This window comes from Mustela lutreola, chromosome 18 (genome assembly GCF_030435805.1).
Source record: "Mustela lutreola isolate mMusLut2 chromosome 18, mMusLut2.pri, whole genome shotgun sequence".
Taxonomy (NCBI): domain Eukaryota; kingdom Metazoa; phylum Chordata; class Mammalia; order Carnivora; family Mustelidae; genus Mustela; species Mustela lutreola.
In genome coordinates, this window is record NC_081307.1 from 38909143 (window position 1) to 38932555 (window position 23413).

Here is a 23413-nt window from a genome sequence, read left to right on the forward strand (position 1 = left end):
CATTCATTTTCTCCCTCTCTCTCTCTCAAATAAATAAAATCTCAAAAGTATGAATGAATAAAAGGAAGACTTTCTGGGGAGGGGAAAAGCTAGATTTAATTCTGGGGTCTAGCTTTCCCATTTGTAAACTGTTACATACGCTACAGTCAGATGCTCACACAGCCAGAAACCAACACAGGTGATGTCTGGACCCAGTGGCTTAGCACCAGAAGCCACATACCCAATCTCTACACAATGTTATGAAGAGAAAAAGCAAATATTTTGAAAAGATGCTATTCTCAGTATTCGTATGAGAATTATGGGACATGGCCTAGGCTAGGCACCTTGCAAAGTCCTCAGCACTAAAGAAGGTGAAGGAAGCAGAGTAGGGTTTCAGGGGCGAGGCTGCTACCTGGGAGCAAGTTGTGTTTACGCCAGCCCTGTGCGGTAGCTTTGCTCAAACCCCTTCCCTCTCTCTGCCCTGAACGTCCTTCTCTGTGTAAAAGCGCCTATTCCATACATCTGGTGTAGAGAGGAAGTGGGATAATCCAGGTAAAGTGCTTAGCAAAGAAGCTGACATAGTAAAGTTCTATAAATTTTTAAATTTATAAATATGAATCTATAAATTTATGAAATTCTATAAACTATTATAAGTACTCCTATCCCTTCTGCCTTCAGTCTTAAACGCAGCATCAGATTCTGGAATTAACTGAATGAAGTCCAATGACAAACGATCTGAAAGTAAATTCACGTAAAGTGCGGGACTTCTGTGGTGGCAGCCCTCAGAAGGTCTTCGTGCATCACTGATAATGTACGGCACAAAAAAAGAAAGAACTGTCAGGCTGATTTAAGGAGAGAAATTGAATGGAGGGGAGGCTCAGACGGAGGAGAGATGAAAGGCCTACTAGGGGGTTTGTCCACGGAGGAACAGGTCATTCATCCTATGGGTCGCTACTGAAATGCATTGGCAAGGGGCGCCTGGGTGGCTGGGATGGTTGGGGCATCTGCCTTTGGCTCGGGTCATGATCTCCAGATCGTGGGCCGAGCCCCGTGTAGGGTTCTCAGCTCAGTGGGAACTCGGCTTCTCCCTCGCCCTCTGCCTCTCCCTTTGCTTGTAGGCTCATCTCTCTCTAAAGGTTTAAAAATAGAAATGCATTGGTAAGACACAAATCACATAGACAACACACACATGAATATCCAAACGCATATGCATCGCGTGACAGGGTAGAGAACACAGAGTTAGCGATGTTCCAGATGTAGATTCTTTCTAGAGTTTTTTTCTCGTAAGGGAATCCTCAATCAAACTCAAAGTATCTGAATAGGTAGCAAGTAGAGCAGCATTCATTTTCAGGAGATGGACATTTCAGTTTGGTTACTTAAAATGTAAGGTTTTAAGAAAACTTTGTGATACGGATGGTAAAATCTCTAGCTGCGACCAGTATATACTTGCATTTAATGCATATATATTATATATATATATATATATTATATATATATATATATAAAATAGATAATGCGAGCAGTATATACTTACATATAATGCCTTACGTATATACTTGCATTTAATTTTCTCGGCAACCGTTCAAGTTCCAAGTGTCCGTAGGGCCTGTTTCTTACAGAGTCTCGGGCACCAAGGTGTGAAGTGACTTTTCTGAGGTCACCGAGTAGCAGGAGCAAGAGGCAGGATCTGAACCTGGGCGTCTTATGCCCTTTGTCCTCGCGGTGCTCTGCCAGTGCCCTTCTAATTTACAAGAAAAATAAACGTCTTTAAAAGAATCTTAAGGGGGCACCTGGGTGGCTCAGTGGGTTAAAGCCTCTGCCTTCGGCTCAGGTCATGATCTCAGGGTCCTGGGGTCGAGTCCCGCATCGGGCTCCTGATCAGCGGGGAGCCTGCTTCTTCCTCTCTCTCTGCCTGCCTCTCTGCCTACTTGTGATTTCTGTCTGTCAAATAAATAAATTAAAAAAAAAAAAAAACTTAAAAAAAAAAAAAGAATCTTAAGTTTTCGTTTGGAAATAAACACTTTGAGTTTGAATTAAACCTTCTCTTCTTGAGAACGCGGTGCTTGAGCCCTGCCTGAAAAGCCTGGGGAGGGGTAGGGGGAACACGGCTTCTATGGAGATGTGCTGTCGGAATCAGCAGGTGACTCAGTTTCCCCCTGGAGAGACGAAAGTGCGGGAGAGTGTTCACTGTCCTCCTGCCCCTCACCCGCCCCTGCGTGCAGCACTGCAAGAAGTCTCCAGCCCCGCAGGCCTTTCAGAGGTTGTGGGCCCAGAAAGGAGCAAAACAAAGGCAGTCGGAGGCCTGGAGGGGAAAGTGGTGCTGGGTCTTTTGTGTCTTTTGTGGAGGTGCAAAGGGTTGAAGCCACGCAGTCCTCAGAATGTCCCCTGGAAGTAACTAGCAGGGTTGCAAATGAAAAACTTTGTGCAAGCTTAACTCAAGAGAACCTTAAGCCTGTAGAGGGCTGTTTGGCTATAAGGCCTTTCTCCTATTTTATTGTAAAGGCTAAATATGATTTGTGAAAGCTGTTTCTTTGCAGAGTAAATCAATCTTGGAGAGAACAAAGCAGACAGTGGTCTGTTTTCTCAGTCTGATGGCCTTCCTGCTCTGGGAAAGGTTTTCTTTGGATTAAGCTGGTACAAACCTCTTTTCTTCTCTCTTCCTTGCAACTTTAGGGCCTTTACCGAACCTCACCCTTTGCCTGTTGTCCCAGGAACCCCCCACCTTGGCCAGAGAGGCAAGACGGAGCAGATGGGGCCCGGTAGTGTGTTCGGTGTGGCGCCAAGCAGGAGGCGCTCTGGCTCCAAGTAGAGTCCCCTTGGGAGGCAGTTGGGGCAAGATACAAAAATATTTGAGAAGTCGTTGGCCAATGATTGTCCCTTCTTTATTTTCTATTTCCAGCCAGTGGAATCTTTTAAGGTAACTGTGAAATGCTCAAGAGGGAAAGCCATGGGGAAGGAGAGACGGCATGGCGAACCATTTTATTTAGAGCAACTCTCCGTGGCAGGTGTCATATTCGGAACTTTATATCCACTAATCTATATTGTCCTAAATTTTGAAGTTAAGATCCATAGTTTGTGATGAGGAACTGAATTCCCTGACATGCAAGGAATCTTCTCCAAGGCTACAAGGACGGTTGGTGCTGTAGCTGGTTCTCTCTTCATGCCTTTTACACTTCCTGCCGACTGCTGCCTCCTTCCTGGGGAAAGTTGAAGGGGAGGTTGTTTGCTTTTGTTTTGTTGAGTAGCATGATCTGTCAACTATTACAAATAATAGCAAATGCGTGAGTATCGGAAGCTGAGCTTCCATAAAGTCTAACCTTGTTTCTGTCTGAACACATGCATTTAAGATAAATATTCACCTAAATGTGTCAAAACACATTGCCAGTATTATGTGATGGTTTTAAAGCATACCGGATATGACAGCTGTTAGGGTTTTTTTTTTTTTATTTTTTAAAATTTTTTTATTAAAGAGATGACTGATTTTATCCATTTGGGGTGGTTGCATTTTTTCTTCAAAGAATGGATGATCGTTAGTGAGCCAGGATGCCATGAAGTGAAGAACCAGGAACCGGTTTCAGGAGCACCTTCGATTCAACAGACTCAGTAATGTACGCCTGTGGTCCGTGGGGTGCTGTCTCGGGCTGCAGATTGCTTTAATTGATAAGCCTCCCAAAACGTGACTGGAAATAACAATATGTCACTTGCCAGTGCTTTATGAAATGTCACTCAAGGTTTTTTAATGGCAGACATTCCATGGCTGGTGATGGGGCGCGAGAGAGGCTCGGAAGAGGTAGCTGGAGAGGCGGAGAAGGGAGAGAAGTCATGCTTCTTATGGGAGCTATAAATTCTGTGACATTTAAAACACAGCTGTGTTTTTATCCGTTATGTTACTGAAATAACATCAAATGCATCTTAAATGATCTGTCATGTCAGGACCACACATTACAAAGTAAGATTGAGTGTGACAATCTTCATATAAGAAACCTGGCTCTAAATTAAGTTTGAATGGCTTTGGACAGTTTTGTTTTAAGTAGTTTTCTTGCATACTGTGCAATAAACAAGTCTAAGTCTTACTAAAATAGAGGGGGGAAGAGGTATCAAAAATATATGTCAACGTAAGATTATAGTAAATTTGGTTCATGTGTTTTTCATTTCAGTCTGCTACACGCTTTCTGCTAAATGCCTTTTTTTTTTTTTTTTAAGATTTTATTTATTTATTTGACAGGCAGAGATCACAAGTAGGCAGAGAGGCAGGCAGAGAGAGAGGAGAAAGCAGGCTCCCCGCTGAGCAGGAAGCCTGACGTGGGGCTCAATCCCAGGACCCTGGGATCATGACCTGAGCCGAAAGCAGCGGCCTTAACCCACTGAACCACCCAGGCGCCCCCTAAGTGCTTTTTTTAAAAAATAACATTATCTCATTAAATACCGTCTTGTAACAACTCTAAATTATAATCACAGGTGTCTATGAGCCAATTATTTTTCAATTTTGTGGGTTAATTTATAGTATTTTTCTGTGATTTTATACCAGGCTTCCATATTCAGTCATAGAGCCGAGCATAACTAGTGCTCATATAAATACCGCACCCCTCCCCCCGCCCCCGGTCAATGCTGTTCACTGGGACAGGTAGTAACGGGCGTGCTGAGTGGGAGGACTTGATCGCTGGAGATCCTGCTTTGTCACATACGAGCTGGGACATCTCGGACAAGCTCTTTGCTTGTAAAGCCTCTGGTTCTGAATCTGTCGCATTAGGCTAGTACTTTGACTCTCATGGAACTGGTAAGGATTCCATAAGATGCTCAAAGTGCACCACATGAATAATTGCTGTGGTTACTGTAAACTTTAGCATGGAAGAGCTGAGATGCAGAGAGAGAACAGAGACCACAGGAGACCAGCTCAAGCTCTGAGAAGCTCGGATTTTAAAATCATAGAGCATATGACTTTTTTTTTTTCTTTTGCAAGATTAGTGTTATAAACTTTTAAGTTTTAATTGATAGCATTTTATTCTCAATATCCTCAAAATTATACAAATTGTTATTTCTCTCCCCATAATTGAACATAATGAGTGTTTCCAATGTTTGCTGCAGCACATAATGCTATAATTAGTGTCTCTGTACATATAGCTTTGCTTTTGTTCTATTTAATCCATTCCTAAGGACAGAGTTCTAAGAATGCTATTTATGCCGTGCACACTTGCTCAACAAAATTCCATGCCGCAAGGAGTTTCTCCACAATTACTCTCAGTTTCGATGCTAATATTCACTTTTAATTTGCTGAGAATTTAGTAGCATCAAAATGATGCCCCAAAGTTGCTTTAATTGTCTTTTGATTTCCAGTAGAACATGCCTGTTTACTATTTGTATTCAGTCATTCATTCTTTAATGAAACTCTTAGTTATCAAGGACCTATGAGTGTTCAGATACACTCCTGTCAGGTCAGTAAACTCTTCCTATCAAGGGTCAGGTAGTAAATATTTTATGTCTTTCAAGCCATATCGTCTCTCTATCAGCTACCATAGTCAGTCATTGTAGAGACACGTTTCCATAGGTACTACCTAAACAAATAGGCATGGCCATGTTCCAATAAATTTTTATATATAAAACATGAGGACAAATGTGGTCCACAAGCTGTAGTTTGCGTCCATTCGTTTCTGAAGCTGTGACTACAAAATGAACAAAAGAAGAAAAATCCCAGCTGCCATGGAAATACTGTTTTTCATTGGGGATTGATAACATAGATACATAAAGAGATGAGTTAAAATGAATATGTCACATATCTAATAGTAATAAGTGACATTTGAATCAGAGCTGCAGTGACCAGCTGCTTGGTTGGTCCAGGGCTGTCCCAGTTTTGGCACCTAAAGTCCTATATCCTGAGAAACCTCTGTCTTTGGCAAAACCGACCTCACTTGGACCCCTTGTGGAGGTTAAGAGAGTAAACCCTACAGGAATATCAAAAGCGTGGTCCAGATCAAGGAAGCAGCCAGGTCTTTCGTCTGGAGACTAGCACACACAGCGAGAGAACGAGGAATGACGGCAGCCAGTATGGCCGAAGCAGACTGGACAATGGTGTGCTGGACAAGGAGGTCAAAGAAGTGGTCCAACACATGGACGCTAGTTTCTATTGTGAACAGTATGAAAGGGCATTAGAGTGTTTTGAGAATTAACATCATCTGCCTTAGAATTTAAGAGGATTACTTGGCTGCTTTGTTGAGAAGAGAATCTGGTGGGGAGGACAAAATCAGAGAAGGTGTTAGGAAGCCATCTCAATATTCAGATTGAGAGATGTTATTTTGAGAGGTGATGGCAAGGTGGTAGGCATACTGCGAGATCCAGCTGGACTGAGAACATAGTTTGAAGAAAGGGCCAATAGGGTTCTTCAGCACTGTACGCCTGGAATGTGAAAGAAACAGAAGAGCCAGGGGTGATGCCAAGACCTTTTTACGGAGCCACTGGAACAGTGGAGTTGCTATCTGTTGAAGTGGAGACATCGGTGAAATTTCAGATTTGGAAAGGGAAGGATCAGGAGTGTGACTTGGGTGTGAGTCTGGAAGACTGTTTAGACATCCGTGGGGATGCATCATGTAGGTAGTTGGTTACATGGCACTGAATTCAGGAGAGAGATCTGGAATTGACAGATCTGGGAAAAGACCAGTTGAAGGACTGTCCGCATAGAGATGGAGCTGAAACCCATGCAGCTGGGCCTGGATGAGACCCGTAAGGGATGGATGCAGTCTGGGAAGAACATGGTCTAGCGATGGAAACTTGGGCATTGTGCTAAGGATTGGAGGGTGGCATGAAACACAAGTGGGGCTGAGTGTAAATGGCCAGTAAGGTCAGAGCAAGCCTGAGAAGAGTAGTTCCTAAGACTCCTAGTGAATAAATGTGTGTACACATTGTACCAGTGCCATTTTTATTGTAACATATATGGAAGATATAATCACTGGTTGAAAATGAGAGAAGGGATCACTCTACAGTTTTTGAAAACTTCTGTGAATTTGTAATTATTTCAAAGTTTAAAAGAAAGTTTTAAAAGTCTAGTGGAAAAACAGAAGCATTTCAAGGAAGAGGAAATGGATGACTGTCCAGTGTTGCTGAGGGCTTATGTGACATGAGAACTGACTGTAGATTTATTTGTTGCTCCTTGAGCAGCTGCAGTAGGCCAGGAAGGACAAAATCATGAGTCAAGTGGGTTCAAGAGAGGATGAGAAAAAAATTAAAGATTTCAATTATAGACACTTTTTTTTTGAAATGTGTGCCTGGGAAAGGGACTTTTTTTTTTTTTTTTTTTCAAATTAAGACTAGAGGTGTGTGTGTAATCTGGAGGGAGATGTGGACTCAAGGTGTAGTTTCTTTAAGAAAACTGGGGTAAATTATAAAATGTTTTATGCTGAGGACAATTCTCTAAAGAAAAGGATCATATTGAGAGAGGAGAGAGTGGCGAAGCTTGGGCTTAGGAGCTTGATCGGGGACGGAAGCAAGAACACACACACATGTTAACACTGGGGGGAACCTTTCTGGTGTGTACAGGGTGCATATTTTATGAGCACAAGTACAAGGAGGGGATCAAATGGGGTATCCATAGATTATAACATTTCTTTAGATTGTATTTTATTTTTAGTGAACAGAACACTGAAATCACTACATAAGGATAAGAATATGGTGGGGCATGTTGGCAAGCAAAGAATGAAGGGACTATGAAATGGCCATCCCCCAAAAGGAAGACTCGAAACTGATGGAAATGAAGGAAGAATGCCATCTCAAAAGCCAGTGTGGATTTGGACGTCGATTTAAAGTTAGACCCATCTGCATATTTCTGGTTTTGCTTTTTCTCCAGCCATATCTAACTACACGGGAATAAATGTGGATTTGGCCCAAGTTTGAACCTAAGGTATTGACAATGGACCTCAGCAAGGACAAGGGAAAAAGAGTTAAATAATGGCTGGAAATCTAAGGATGGCAAGAGGAGACACAAGGACATGAAGGAATGAGTGGAAAGTGGCAAGATCAGTGAACTCTGAGGTCCAGGGAAGCCACAGAGTCATTGAAGACCAGGTGTCCAGGAAAATGGGGGTCTGATTACAGGACATTGCAGCTCTGGAAAACCATGAGGTGTCATGGTGAAAAGATGGAAGGCTGGGTTTGGGACAAAAGGGTGGCTTGGAGCTGGGGTTGGAGAAGAGGTAGTGAGTGACGTGAGAAGCCAGTCTTCGAAGGACAATCCAGCAGGGATACGGAAATCAAGAATAAGACCAAGCATGGAGCTGGACAGAGTGGCCGTGTGCCAGAGATAGGCATATCCAAGGAGGAATGAGGATGCCTTGGGAATTTTGCAGGCGACTAAAGGATGAAGGTGTTCGATTCTGGGGACCAGAGTCTCAAAACTGGGGCACTACAGGGAGGAAAAAATAAACTATCTGGAAATAGGAATGAGATGTACATAGGTGGAGACATTATCCAGTGCCAGAGCCAGCAGTACCTGGCCGTGGCAGCAAACGCTGGCCATGTGGGAAGTATTGAGGGGATGTACCACCTCAGAAGACATCTGGGTTTCCTCTACAGAAATAGGAACTGCCTCAGAAGGGATAAGATGTAGGAACATTTACTGATAGTTGACCTTGAGTTTCACAGGACCTAGGGGAAGAGTCAAGAGCTTGGGAAGGGTAGGGGGTCAAACCCATGAGATGCATAGGTCTTTGAGGGATTGTGGGGCTGTGGGGTGACCAGGAGACCACTACTTCTTCCGGTAACCATATACAAACATAAAGGATTTATTTTATTTATTTTTTAATAATTTGTTTTATTTTATTTTTAAAGATTTTATTTATTTATTTGATAGATCACAAGTAGGCAGAGAGGCAGGCAGAGAGAGAGGAGGAAGCAGGCTCCCCGCTGAGCAGAGAGCCCCATGTGGGACTCGATCCCAGGACCCTGGGATCATGACCTGAGCTGAAGGCAGACGCTTTAACCCACTGAGCTCCCCGGCCGCCACAACATAAAGGATTTAAAAGGATAATGTCTTAATGGTCTCAGATACAACATAAGTGGTGGTACCTATGAGAACATTACAAGTACATTTGGGGCCGCCCTTCGTTCCAGGCCCTAGAGCAGCAGAAGTCTGGGAAAGTAGTTGCTCCCCGACCTTCAGCTCTTTGTGACTCTCTCCCTCGGGACCAGCCCTTCCTTTTGGGGAAAGCAGCACGTGGACTTGGGAAATGCAGTCTTACCCAAAGCAGCATATCTTTTAAAACTTACGAGGAAATGCTCAAAAATAATTTAATGAACTGTGGTTGACTGATTGCTGTCTGCCAAGTGGGAGGATCTAGTCATGGCTATTTTTATGGGGAAGACAGTTTTCGCCTGCATTGTTCTCGCACTTTACAGCTAATAATGCATTTAACCCTCACGTCAGCCTGTGAATCAGTGAGTATCTGTGGAGAGAGCATCATCCTCTCTGTTTACAGGTACATAAACTGAGGCAGAGAGAAGGGAAGACCTTGTTACACCAAAGCCAGTGGGAAAACTCCGTTCAGACCCGGACCCCCCCCTGACTTCAGGGTTGTGACGGGCACTGGGGTTTACACAGCCTTAGGCAGAGGACGCTAGAGGATATCTCCTAATATTAGAAACTGAACACTAGGTGTGCGCTTATGTGTGTATTCCTTTTTTTCCTCTCCTGGATAATTGTCCATACAATTTTAAAATTGTCCAGAGACTGCCCATCCAGTGTATACCCTGCGTTTTGCCCTTTGTAACTCAGGAATTTATTTAAACCATCGCACAAATGTTTGGTAAAATCAGCCATGATCCTGTGGTTCAGAGACAGCATACTTTAATGATGTATCGTTGTTAAACTTTCAGGTGGTTTCTATTTTTCTTTATGATAAATATGGTAAGGCATGTCTCTAAATAATGTTTTATTCTGTATTTTGAATTATGCCCTTAAGATATATTCCTAGCAACATTTATACCCAGGCAAGGCATATAATACTTTTAGAGTTTAGAATGAAACTTTGTGGAAGTTTGGAAATTCCTCAAGGGAAAGAGTGCGCTCTGATTTTTGCTTACAGTCAGAATTATTTTTGCCACTTCCAGAAATCACTAGATTCAAACACATCTTTTATTAAAAACCTTATCTTCTTCTTGGATTAAGTTGATGGCATTCAGACTCCTTCGAGCTGTAGAAGCTTCTTTTCAAGTGAAAGATTTTTGTGAACCCTCAATATAGGAAAGTGATTTAAGGAAATAATTACTCTGATTGAAATTTGTCACGGGCGTCAAAGCCCACTTTGCCGGACTCTGTTTTGCTGCTCGTAATCTTTATGTGGACGTCCTAAGAGCACAATTTGTAAACTAATGAAGTGGCTCAGCGTTAATGCGCCTTATTTTCTTGAAAAAAAAAATATATATATTTGTAGTATATCCCTTTTGACAGTCAGGCATGTACCTGGCACTTTAGAACCTGCCTTCATTTTCATGGACATTTAATCCATTTAACGGACTAAAAAACAAGAAAGAAAGAAAATAAAGAGAGGTGGGACACCGTGGGAATATAAATACCATTTACTATGTCAGATTTCCCAGTTGTCAGCTTCTAGATCAATCCCTCTGGTACAGCAAAATTAATATTAAAGTAAAATTTTGATGTATTTTATTCATATTAATATCCATGGAGCTTAGCTTATACCAATATCACTATATTATTTAAATATCGACTAGAATAATTTAGTTTATTTTAACAGTTACTTATCTGTTTTAATACATTTTCCTTTGTGTGGGTGATTTCGGAGCGTCCACCAGGTGGCTAGCCATGGGCCTCCGATGAATTTCTCCGGGTTTCAGGAAGCTTGCTCCCAGTCTCCTCAATGTTTGGCTTTGATTTATTTGCTTTCTCTGCCTGCCTTGACTTTATCTCTTCTTGAGATAAATTCTTCTTGAAATTTCCCCGCTGCTCGGCTGAGTATAAAATGAGCATTCCTGGTCTTGTGCTTTAGCGACTTGCTGAAAACAAACAAAGCCAAGCAAACGTGCCGACCAAACCCCGCATGAATTGCTGCAGTGATAAAACTTTCTTGGCAATTAATTTTTGTCTGAAATACCTCTGCTTGGAGGCTGGCTTCTTGTGGTTTTTGAGACAGTTGTTCAAACTTTATACTTGAAAAAGCCCCCCATATCTCTAACTAAGCCCACTTGCTACTGCTGGTTCTAGAAATGGGGTCTTAGGATGCCACACATAGCCCCAGAAATACAAGTTGTTGGGGTCCCCTACAGTAACTGGATCCTGCGCCGTGTAACTGCCGCCGCTCGGAGAAGGCTGGCCTCCTTGCTCGGCGACAGGGCGTGGAGAGAGCTCACGAGTTTCAGGCTGCCTTCTAGAACCAGGGACACCAGTCCAAAGATAAGCCCATATAGCTTATGGGCCAATGCTTTGCACTTAGCCAAGTGCTAACAAGTAAACCAGAGCAGGGAGAGGAGACGGGAGTGACCAGAAGTGGGTGCTGGTTTACCTTCAGGAGTCGGAGAACGGGGCACAGGAGGGGGACACCTGTCTCAGGCAGGGGCAAGGGGAGCAAAGACTCTGGGTTAGAAGCATGGCTCCGCCCCAGGAGGCCGCCTCGCTAGAACAGAGTGAAGCAAAGGCAAGGGACAGAGGGGCACCGGCAGGTGGGGTGGGCACGGGAATCGGATCACATACCACGTAGATTTGATTCCGAGTGGTCACGGGAGTGTGATGGTTTTGAGCAGGTAATGTTAAGATGAAAGTTAAATTTTAAAAGAATCCATCTGGCTGGTTTGGGTGGAACAGATGACTGAGAAAGGGTGGCGGCTAGAAGAGGGGTTGGTACCGAGGACCGCTGCGTGTGCGCGTGTGGGTGTGTCTGTGTCCACGTGTGTAAGTGTGTAAATGGTGATGAGAGATGATTCCAAAAGTCAGTGGCTCTAAGTTTTTTTGTGTGTGACTAGTGATCTCTCCTTTTGAGAGATCAAAGATCTCTCAAAGATCAATTATATTTGAAAAATATAATTTGTCATATAAAAGAAGTAAGGTACCTATGTCACACACATACTGTCCATCAAAATACTAACCCTAAGGTTAAAGATACATGAAAACAAGGACAATAAATCTACTATACTGCTATTGATTATTTTGGTTTTTCTAGAGATAAAATAGTTTAGTTTAGAGAATTATTCCTAATTAAGTTTACATTCTTAGGTTATTCCTTGTGAGAAAAATTTATGTGAGAAAAATCTATGTGATATGTATCAAAATGAGACCATTTTCAAATACTATTGTACCCACACTAATTCTTTAAAATTATTATATGTAAGCAGACTATTTAAGGGCGAATGCCATGTATGTTTCCCCTGTATTTTAATGCATTCAAGTAAGCCACGTACTGATCGGTTTTTAATTTTGACTCACGGAAAGAACACTCCATAGCATTTTAATGGCTTTGATTTGTCCTATTTAATTTTTCCTGTTCTATATAGTACCACTGAAAAGACCTGAAAAGAGCACTAATTACATTCATCTAAGTAAATGGTTCTCAGTGAGGGACGATTTTGTCCTCCAAAGAACATTTGGCAATGTCTGCAGACAGTTTTGGTCAGCACAACTGGGGATGTTTCTGGCACTTCAAGGGCAGAGACTAGGATGCTTACGGGTGTGCCACAATGCGCGGGGCATCGTGTCTGGACAAAGAATGATGTGGCCCAGCGTATCCACAGTGGCGAGGTGGAGAAGCCATGACCGTGTCCTCTCTCAGTGAGAATTTAAAAATGGCGAGGGCTTTCACGGGAGATAGCTTTCATGGTCCCATGCAGGGCTCTCCTCCTAGAGCCGTCTTCATTCCTGGATCCTTCCCGAGGGGATGCCTGGAGAGGCATTATGCGCCAATATTCCTGCAGTGGTGGCTATCTCAGATTTTCAGATGTTTCCCTCGGAAACTGGTCGTGTCATTAAACACCAGGACAGGGATGTGTGATGCCGTGTCTCCGCGCGTTTCTTGGAGCCGTTCCATGGAGAGTGTCTCTGAGACTCCGGACCCACCAGGCTGCCGCTCTGCGATGCTCTCCCGCTACGGATCACAACAAAACGCAGTCCACAAGGAGGTCCTGAGCTACAGTCGAGTCCGTCCTGAGGCCGTAAGACAGGCTGAGGTGACTCACTGTCCTAGCACAGTGGAAAGATCACAGATCAATGACTGCCTCCCCCTCAGGCTTCATGAAGACAACAGCCGTTTCTCTAGGAAAGTCCAATTTCCTTTCATGTAATTTTGGGGCACTTTTTAGTAATAGATAGTAGGAAACAAAAGCAAATGTAATATGATACAAGCTTTTGAGATTTAGTTTGAGACTTTGAGGAACATAGAGAGATTTATTGTGAGGAATGTGCTGATGCCACTGCGGAGACTGTGTCTAGCGGGAGTTGCGGGAGAGCCCAGTGGGGGTACGTTCCAGCCAGAATCCAAGCCGGAAGGCAGGAGACGTGGATGTGTCAGCTCCTGGACGTGCTGGCAGAGGGCCTCTTCTCCCGTCCTCAGCCTTTTGTGCTTCAGATCTTTAAGGGATGGGGTGAGGCCCACACGGCACAGACCCATCTGCTTTACTGTATCTGCAAATTCAGATGGTCAAGTCTTCTGGAAGCTCTCCTACACATCTCCCTGGAGCAACGCCCCGCTGAGTACCCGGGCTCCTGTGGCCCAAACAAGTCGAACATCAAATTCACCGTCACACCTAGACTTTTTTGGCCCATGTCCCATGAGCACAGACTCTGGGGTCCAGACTCAGGAGCAACCAATTTAATTGGGAGGTGATTCAGGAAGCAGGGACAGGTAATAAATAGGAAGTGAGGCCGGGAAGTGATTATTTTTTATTTTTGTAAAGATTTATTTAGAGCATGAGTGCACGAGTGGGCAGTGGGGCAAAGGGAGAAGGAAAGAGAGAATCCTAAGCAGACACCCCGCCCCCTGCCACCACGAGCACAGAGCCTGACTCCAGCTGATGGCATGACCCTGAGATCAGGTCATGACCTGAGTGGAAACCAAGAAGGATTGTGTGACTGACGGAGCCACCCTGGTGTCCCTGGAAAGTGCCGTTAAAGTGTTGCTGCACAGACACCTCAATACTGGCCAATTTGTTTTGCTCTGATGTAAAGCAGAACTTGTGTTTGTAATGATTTGCAATAATGTTTATACTGATTCATTTTAATGCCATGCAGTTGATCTTACTGATACTTCATGACTTTTTTAACATTTTCCAGCTGTGTGTTTTTCACAAACAGCCAGAATCTTTCTTTTGACAAACGCAAGATAGGAATAGCAACAATAATTTTTCTCAGACGTATTGAAAAGATGCAATAAATGCTCCAGATAAAGGAAAGGACTGAATATGGAAAATCAAGAGGGCACCTAAAGTGTATTCAATATGTGTAAGACCCCAAGTTGAGTAACTTGCCTGAGACACGAACAGCCTGTGCGTCATCCCTCAGGTCTGTCATCAGATTGCCCGACAGCTTCACGTCAGTGCACTTACCCATATGCAGGAGCAAAGGATGGTGTCAGTTTTACCTTAGATATTTCCCTTTTTTAAAAAATGTACTTTAAAACTAAGTATTCACCATTGTTTTAATTTTTTTTGAAGATTTTATTTATTTATTTGACAGAGAGAGATCACAAGTAGGCAGAGAGGCAGGCAGAGAGAGAGAGGAGGAAGCAGACTCCCCGCTGAGCAGAGAGCCCGATGCGGGACTCGATCCCAGGACCCTGGGATCATGACCTGAGCCGAAGGCAGAGGCTTAACCCACTGAGCCACCCAGGCGCCCCCATTGTTTTAATGTTAGTGTCTGATAACGAGAGGCTGAACTTTGTCTGTGTTTAGGATTTCTTCCCGACATTCATTCTTACTAAAATTGCCATCTACAATCTTTTTTTAATCAGTTGTTCTTAAAAATGTGAGTCGAGTAAGTATAAATGACACCCTTTGTTATGTTGTAAATATTTTTCATCATCTTGTTTTTTATTTTGAATTTTATTTTTTAGATTTATTTTGAAAACAATTTATTTATATAGGTAGGTTCATTTATAGTAATGTTTCTTTTGTTTTAATAGCATAATTTGTTTAGTTAATACATTATTTGATAATACAGTGTATTCTGCTCTTTTACCTATTATTTTATACTCCAAACATTTTAATTTTTCTATGTATTTTCTATGAGGCTGTTCTAAATGATTTTTCAAATTTCTCTTTTCCTAGTCACTTTGTTAATACACTTTTCTCCCACCACTGATGATGGTCATTTTATCATATCCCGAATCCTCCTGTGTATTTGGGTCCTCATAACAGGCTGCATTAAGAGAGAGGCTCCCATTTCTACTTAACAAAGCCTTTATCATTAAGTGATACGTTAGAAGAAGGCAATTTAATATCTCTTGTAGCTGTACTGGAAGTTCACAATTAATATGATTTCCAAAATTAATGAATTAAAATTAAATTTTCTAAGGCCAAATATACTTTGGAAGATGGTTACTCAGTTGTTTTATCTGTACATCATTCTACTGATAGATTTTTATAAATCTAATAATAAAACTATTTCTTTTTATGTTATGTTACTCTTCCTTAAATGCTTTTATGTGTACAGATGAGTAAAATGTTACAGTTTAGAAAAAAAAATTGTTACAAAAAGAGGAAAGAAAATAAAGAACTAAAATATTCTGTTGGAGAAACATTTGAGGCACCATTGCAATTGCTTTTAAATATTCCTCCACACACAGATAAACATACACAAATAGGTTTCTACCATACTCTGTAGTAAAGAGAGCTTTCTGTGGTTTAAGTTTTTAGTCAGTGAGTGTCATGAAATATTTTTTGTTTTATGGGCTTAATTCTGAACTCGCCAAGATTTCTATCCGATTATCTACACAGAATTTTGTAACAGTTCATGGGAAATGCCGCATTAAGAAATCCTAACATCCTACGTGTATTTAGGCTGACGTGATTTTAACGGTCGTACATTTTAAGCTATCCTGCGGGCATTAAAATGTCTATCAGAGAAAACACAATGGTGATTGCAGGTTTAGGACAAATATATATGTTTTTATCTCGGCCGATTTCTTTAATTTTTTTCTCTTTATTTCCATTTTCTATTCTTCGTCTTCCTTGTATCATCTCCTCCTATTTCCAGCAAAGTCGCCATACAGATGTACCACTTGTTCACTCCCGTAACGGACCCGGCCATCTCCTCTGGAACTAGAGAAGTACTAAGTTCTTCTGCTTACTTAGGAGCGGGTGTAGCCCTCACGCCCAGCTCCTGGCCATGTGGTCCTCCGTGCTGTGCCCCAGCCATCACCGTGGGTGCTAGCAATGTCTACATACCCCCGTCTAAGCTTTGAGGCTCATTGCATCAAGAATGAGACCACGGAGGTTCTTCCCCTCCACCGCTCTCGTGTACACGGGAGAAGGATGTGTCCCTGAGCGGGAAGGTCGTGTGACTGGGCTCCTCTCCACTGGGAGGCTCCAATACAGCTCCATCAGCCGTTGAAATGTTAAAATATCCCCATGGCAGCTCATATATACCCACTTCCTGGAGGCCCTGGTGCAACCGTGTCACCCCAGCTTCGTAGGCCCTTTGCACAGGTCATCAGACTTTCCAGCAGGCAAACAACTAGAGGCAGGGAGTTAGAGGGCTACTCCGGAGCCGGGCTGTAGAGCGACCGCGGACACCCACAGCTGCTGGTTGGTGCTGCCTGCACGTGCTCTTGTCGGACCAGTGCAGTATCACCTCTGTCTGGGGAACGTTGCCAACCTACCTTCCCACAGGACACCAGCACGCTTCTTTCTATCACTTTCCTTCTGTATTTCTATTAGGTGATATGTATAAATACACCTCTTTGAAAGACTTTTTTTTTTTTTTTAGAATTTTTTAAAATTTATTCATCTGACAGAGAAAGCAAGAGCAGGAGCACACAAGCGGGGGGAACAGCAGGCAGAGGGAGATAGAAATGCAGGCTCCCCGCTGAGTCAGGAGCCCGATGTGGGGCTTGATCCCAGGACCCCGGGATCATGACCTGAGCTGAAGGCAGAGACTTGAGGACTGGGCCACCCAGGCAGCCCTGAACGTCTTTTAAATCATAAACAGTGCTTCAGAGCTTAGGATATCATTTCAAAAACCCAGTATCATTTGATAAGAGTTTTTCCCTCTCTCCTTTGGAAGGGGGGCTGTTCGCTACCAAGTTGAATTACAAAGCATTTATGCAATCTCAGGGGCCATAGGTAAATTCATGCCTTTCATTCCACCAGTCAGTCACAGTGCTGGATTTGATAACTTTTAAGTTCACTCATTTATGATTTATCTTTCTAATAGGAGTGCTATGACTCTTTTGCATTATATTGAGGTAATTTTCTCTTTATTTCCATTTTCAGCATATGATACAATTAGAGAAATAAAGCCAATGTATCAAATAGAATTGCACTATGTTATTAATGATCATATGTGTATCTATGATATGCCCATATATGAAAAGCTATATCACTATATGACTGTAGAGATGTCAGTATAGGTGAGCGAATAATATGTTTGCATGCTCTGTTGTTTTATTAGCAGCAAATTAAATATCTGTTCCCCTTGAGGTTGTCCAGTCACACAAGTTACTAAAGGCAAATTCTCTCAAGCTGGTGTGCTGACTTTATGCATCACTCCTCCTACAGCACCAACACCCATAAGTGTTAATTATGCTCTTAGGGTAGAAATTATCCAATGGGGAGAAAAGGAAGGAGGCGAGGGAAGAAAGAAAGATACCCACGGACAGGTTTTAAAATAAGTATTTTACAAATACTTATTTACCCTGGGTTACAGTTTCCTATGTACATAGCATTGTGTGATAGAGGATATGAACTCAATAGCCTGTACATTTTACTCTATGGGAAACTTTGCACGTTTCCAAAGCTTTTTCTCCTCCAATGCACATTTCAGTACTTATTTATATCTTAAATGCGTTTTGTCATCCCTGATCTTCTACTTGCCACTTTCCAAGTTATTCCACTTTAAGGTTTTTTTATGCAACTATTTCTTACTCAGAAGGTTTTTATGAATTGATACGTCTCTGTTATCATATGAGTCAAGAATTTATCTGAAATTCAAAACCAAATACACATTCCAAACTCTATAGGGAAAAATAAGAGTGATGACTACTTTTAAGAACATTGTATTTTCAAAGCCACGTATTAGTGAATTAATAAAAGATGGTTGCATGCATTCAAATCTGAAAATGTTTCCGAATTACCTCCTTACTTATATTTATTATTTTAAGAGCTTTTATTTATTTATTTGACAGACAGAGGTCACAAGTAGGCAGAGAGGCAGGCAAGAGAAGGAGACGCAGGCTCCCTGCTGAGCAGAGAGCCTGATGAGGGACTTGATCCCAGGACCCTGAGATCACCCTGAGCCGAAGGTAGAGGTTTTAATCCTCTGAGCCACCCAGGCGCCCCTATCCCCATACTTTTAAATCTCAAGATGTTTCTGATTTATCTCCATCTCTATGAGTCAGAGGAAATCTTTGAAAATTTTGTTAAGCTGTCTGTGAATACCAGGTGTGTGGCAATATACAGTGCAGATATTAGAAAAGCCATGATTTTATTCTCTTCTATAGTGAAAATTCAGTTATTAGTGCAGTGTAATTGTTTAGATTTTTAAAAGTTTTCCCATAAAGCTAAATTAATAAATCAGAAGAAACCTTTGTCATAGTAAGAGTATCCATTGTGAGTTCAGAAAGCATTGGTAGCTGATCATGAGGGATACTATGTAGACGTACTTGTGTATGGGCTTGTCTGGAGGCCTGATTTCCTGTTTCTTTCTTCCCCTGCCAGCTGAGGGGGCCTGTGGAGGGACCCTGCGGGGAACCAGCAGCACCATCTCCAGCCCCCACTTCCCCTCGGAATATGGGAACAACGCTGACTGCACCTGGACCATCCTGGCCGAGCCAGGGGACACCATCGCCTTAGTCTTCACCGACTTTCAACTAGAGGAAGGATACGACTTCTTAGAGATCAGTGGAACAGAAGCCCCATCCATATGGTAAGTTCTGGGGAAGAAAAGTCTTTTACCCAGATCCAACACGAGGCTTTATAAGATGGCTTTCTTTGGACATTCATTGGCAAACGTAAGTGGTTCTTTTCTTGCTTTGCTATTTGGACCAAGGTCATCTATATTGTAACTGATCTCAAAGTATCCAAGATGTCTTTGGGCTTGTCTTTGGAGCTGGAGACGTTATCTGCACATGGGCATGTACTTAACATGCCCTCATTTGGGACTCTTGTAAAGCATTCCAGAGATGGCAACTAAGTAAGCTAAGTCGGTTTTTTGGGGTTTGTTCTGGAGCTGAGTCAATGTAAGCAGATATTTTTAGATGATGGTCATTTGGAAATGTCATGTTACCAATCGTGTGTCTGCTCCGCCGCAGACAGAGGAGAGCATATTAATTTTCCGTCCTGAAGACGCTGCACCTGGGAGGGTCAGAAGCAAACCATAAATAGTGATCCGACAGAGATATAAAATTAGTCGAATGAGGATCACTTCTCTGGCGTGTGTGCTAGTGGACACAGAAGAAAAGTGAGTCTAACCAATTACAGTGGATTTAGGTCCAGGACTGGGTTGCACGAACCGCATTAGTTGTGCCCGTAAATGCAGTGGAAGAGGGGAAATTCAGAGAATAGATGTTTGAAGACTTTATGTCTCAAATTCAGTTATTTGTTGTGAATTGAATTGGCTTTAATTATTTCATTCCTTAGTATCTTAAAAATTCTATTAATTCTCTACTTCAGATCTTGAGTGGTGAGCCAACTTGAATATATGGGTATTTCAATGAGGGTGTAATTCAGAGGAGATGTTGGCCGTACATGCTTTGGTAGAGGAGAATATGAATTGAGTGACTGTGAATATTTTGATGGGTCAAAGTCTGCTTTTTCAGGATAAAGGTTAAAGTATGAAAAACCATCAACCATGAAACATGTTATAAAATTAGACCACCTGTTTTAAACCAGTTATTGAAATGGAAATTTACTTTCTGAGGCTCAAGGCCCACAGCAGAGGTTCATATTAATGGATGAAAGAAACACTTTCCGTACTTGAGTTATGCCGTGATTATATTAGACATTCCCTCAAGAGAAAAACAGTCACAGCCTCTCTGAGCTTTGTTTACATTTGAGTCATCTGAAACGATACTCTAAAGCTGAACAAGTTACCTGTTGTTTGTTTTGTGTTCCACAGTTTTAACTGCTTAAGAATGTGTTGATCGTATCTGACTCACTTTGTGTAACATCAGCGTTAGTGGAAACAAGTTGGGAACCTAAAGCTGGCTTCCCTGGGTTCTCCTCCAAGCTTGGCCAAATTCTGCCTTATGACCTTGGACAGATCACATGATGGTTTAAATGGCATAAAGGGACTATTAAATCAACTTTTGAGTTCATTCATTAAATATCTATTAATTCCATATTCTCCATCCATCATTATAAGAGATTCAGTGATTTAAGCATTTAAAATTGCCTTGTTTTGCTTTTCAGAAATTCATTGCAATATAAAACATATGGTGAGTGATTCTCAGAAACTATATGATTAGTGGGAAAGGTCTTATTTATGAGAGAGTCTAGAGATCGTGGGCAGGGACCACCCATCTTGCTGCTAAGGTGTGAGGTCAGGACAGAGAGGAGAAGAGTGAGGCATCTCGGACAATGATTTTAGAACCCATGGTTGGGACGGCTGTTGCCAAACAGACCTCGTTTATGTAAGGGAGGAAACGTGAAGGTGCAGATGTCCATACCGAGGTCTGAAATAAAAATAGGGCGTGTGAAATCAGAAGGAGGCACAACTCTCCAAAAGGGCTTCTGGCTCCTGCAAACACATTGTGACTGAGAGGCAAAGCGTTCGTTTCATTTGTTTTCATAAAAGATGGCGGCAGGAGCTGGAGGGTTGTGACTTGTTGCTCATTCCTTCTTTGCTTATCCCTTCCGATTTCTCTCACACTCTCTCGTCTCTCTCTCTGCGTTCCCCGCTACTTGTCCCAGCCACTTCAATATCAGACTCAGAAAAGTGTGTGCAGATGGGGTCAGAGGTGAACGAAAATTGAATTCTGTCTGAAATGTCAGATGGGGCCACTGATTCCTGCGGAGCCCGAGAGCAACAATTCCAAGTCGTTGTCAGAGTGAGAATTGGTGTGGCGGCCAGGAGATTGGCCCATCTTTTGGTGTCTGGATTCGGGCTAGAAAGCATTTTCTAGCTCTCTGAAATATAGCGAGGTATTTGCCAGGGCACCAAGATTGATGATCTGTGTACAAATCAGGGACAAATAAATAAATAAAACATCGACAGTCGTTGGGAAAGTTCTTGGTGGGAACTTAGACCCAGTCTGTGTTCCTTCTGGTCCAACAAATGGGGTGGCCTGTTGGCTCAACCTGCTCTTTCTCTCAGGGCTGCTGTTAGAGTTGCATTCGTAACTGTATTCATATGATGATTTGTGTTGTCCTAGTGGCTTGGCAGGAAAGTCCTGGGGGTACTTGTTAGTATTCTCTAGCTTTGACGGATGAAGGAGCTGAGAGCAGAGCTCAAGCTCAAGCCCTCTAACTCCAAGTTACATTTCCTTCTCACTCCACTGCAGCCCCCGTAATGGGACGATGTGGGTCTGGACTCGGTGCTGTTTTGCAGAATTACCTTTTCTCTATGTCGGGACCTTGGGTTGTATCCTAAAGGCTTGAACAGGTTACTACCACAGGGGACAAGAACCAGCTGAGAGGCAAGTGCACACTCATGCTGCATCAGTAGAGGGTCGGTGCAGACAGAACGTACTGGGGTGACATTGGGCGTTGATCATAACTATAAACGGACTATCCTGACATGGCCTTGGGACCACTCTTCAGCAGAGCTCTCATCTCTCAGTTACTCGTCAGTGGAGGCTACAGAGGAAAACGTGGGTTTCCTGAAGCACTACTGAAACAGAGGAACACATTAGAAATACAGAAGAGCCACTTGAAGTCCCCTTTTAAGATTGATACAAAATGCATAATATGGCTTATCCCAAAAAAAGACTATTATTTTACTATAATTTTAGACTGAGAGTCTCTGAAATGTTTAATGGTTCAGACTGGCATATTTAGAAGATGTATTATCTCTACCATTGAAGGAAGATCCCAAGGACAGTGTGTGTGTGTGCAGGTGTGTGTGCCCCTCTCGAGCGCAGGGTCACGGAGCCGAGACAGTCGGTCAGCGTGGAAGGCTGAGCGTACCGCGCACCGACACATACGATTTTCCAATCATCTGTTTTTAAAAGACATAAATTACCAGCAAGGGCACTCTCAGTAGAAGCTGCTTGGGAAATGGTTAAGAACAATAATAGGATTAGCCTTATTTTCATTGAATTTGGAGTGAAATTACCAACTCAGCTGTGTTTTATGTAAGGGTTGCCATGGCTACCTTGGAGCAGTCTAAATGTGGTGAATGATGTCACAGGCCACGATTATTCATATATTAAATGTGGAGGGTGTGGGAGTCAAACCTAATCCACTATACATATGTTAGACAAGCCTGATTATCATCATCATCATCATCATTATTATTATTTTTATTTTTACTAGTCAGAGTCTAATCGTATACAGGCTCATTTTTTATCAATATCCTATTTTATCAGAGAGCTGCCATTTCTAATTCTCTTTGCAACATGGTCTAGTAATTATGATTTTTCTTGCAATTACAAACGTGGTTAGCAGGGAAGCTTGCCAAGTATTCTTTCTTTCTGAAGTGATTCGATGGCATAGCGTATAGCTCCTAACTCTGGAAATACCAAGAAGAAAGAAAATGGATTTTATTTCTAAGTTAACCTACGGTGGTTTCTAAATTAGGACGTGGTGGTCAAAGGGGCTAGGGACAGATCGTCTTGCCAGGGCACAACTAAGGGAGCCTTTACTATCTTTCAAGGAGGCTCGCGTGTCATGAGAGTAATTTTTGCGTCCCCACGTATGACAGGTAGAGCGTGTGAGGGGGAGAAGGGAAGGAAGGAAAGAAGAGTAAACGCATGTAAGGAGCATCCCCAAACCCGAAACGCATCCGTTCCTCCAGAATCTGCGATGGCTGAGCCACAGGACGTCAAAATAAAAGCCATGTGCCTTTGTGTGTATTTCGAGCCTTGCCGCAGCACGTGCAGCCTGGCCTGCGTGCCACCACGCCCCACCCCTGCGTCCTGCATCCTGCAGACTGCCTCTCCAAACACATCCCTGTTTCTCACTAGCACATATCTGTGTCCCTGGCCCATGTGCTCAGGTTACGCACGTCCACATGGAAATCCCGCACCAGCACACAAATCCACATTCAATTAATGTAGTGCTTAGAGTGCCCCGTGGATGGCCTCCCCCCTGACGGAGTCCCAGCACTGGACCAGTTTGTGGGATCTCCTCC

At 42.7% G+C, this 23413-nt stretch overlaps 1 protein-coding gene across 2 annotated transcripts in view; it reads left to right on the top strand.

Moving 5' to 3' along the window:
• Nucleotides 1–23413, top strand: part of CSMD1 (CUB and Sushi multiple domains 1) — a 1947613-nt gene that overhangs the window by 943620 nt on the left and 980580 nt on the right. For both annotated transcript variants that reach the window (XM_059156007.1, XM_059156008.1), the window contains exon 5: nucleotides 18841–19048. In XM_059156007.1, the coding sequence (XP_059011990.1) occupies nucleotides 18841–19048 (208 nt within the window). The remainder of the gene's footprint in view (nucleotides 1–18840; nucleotides 19049–23413) is intronic.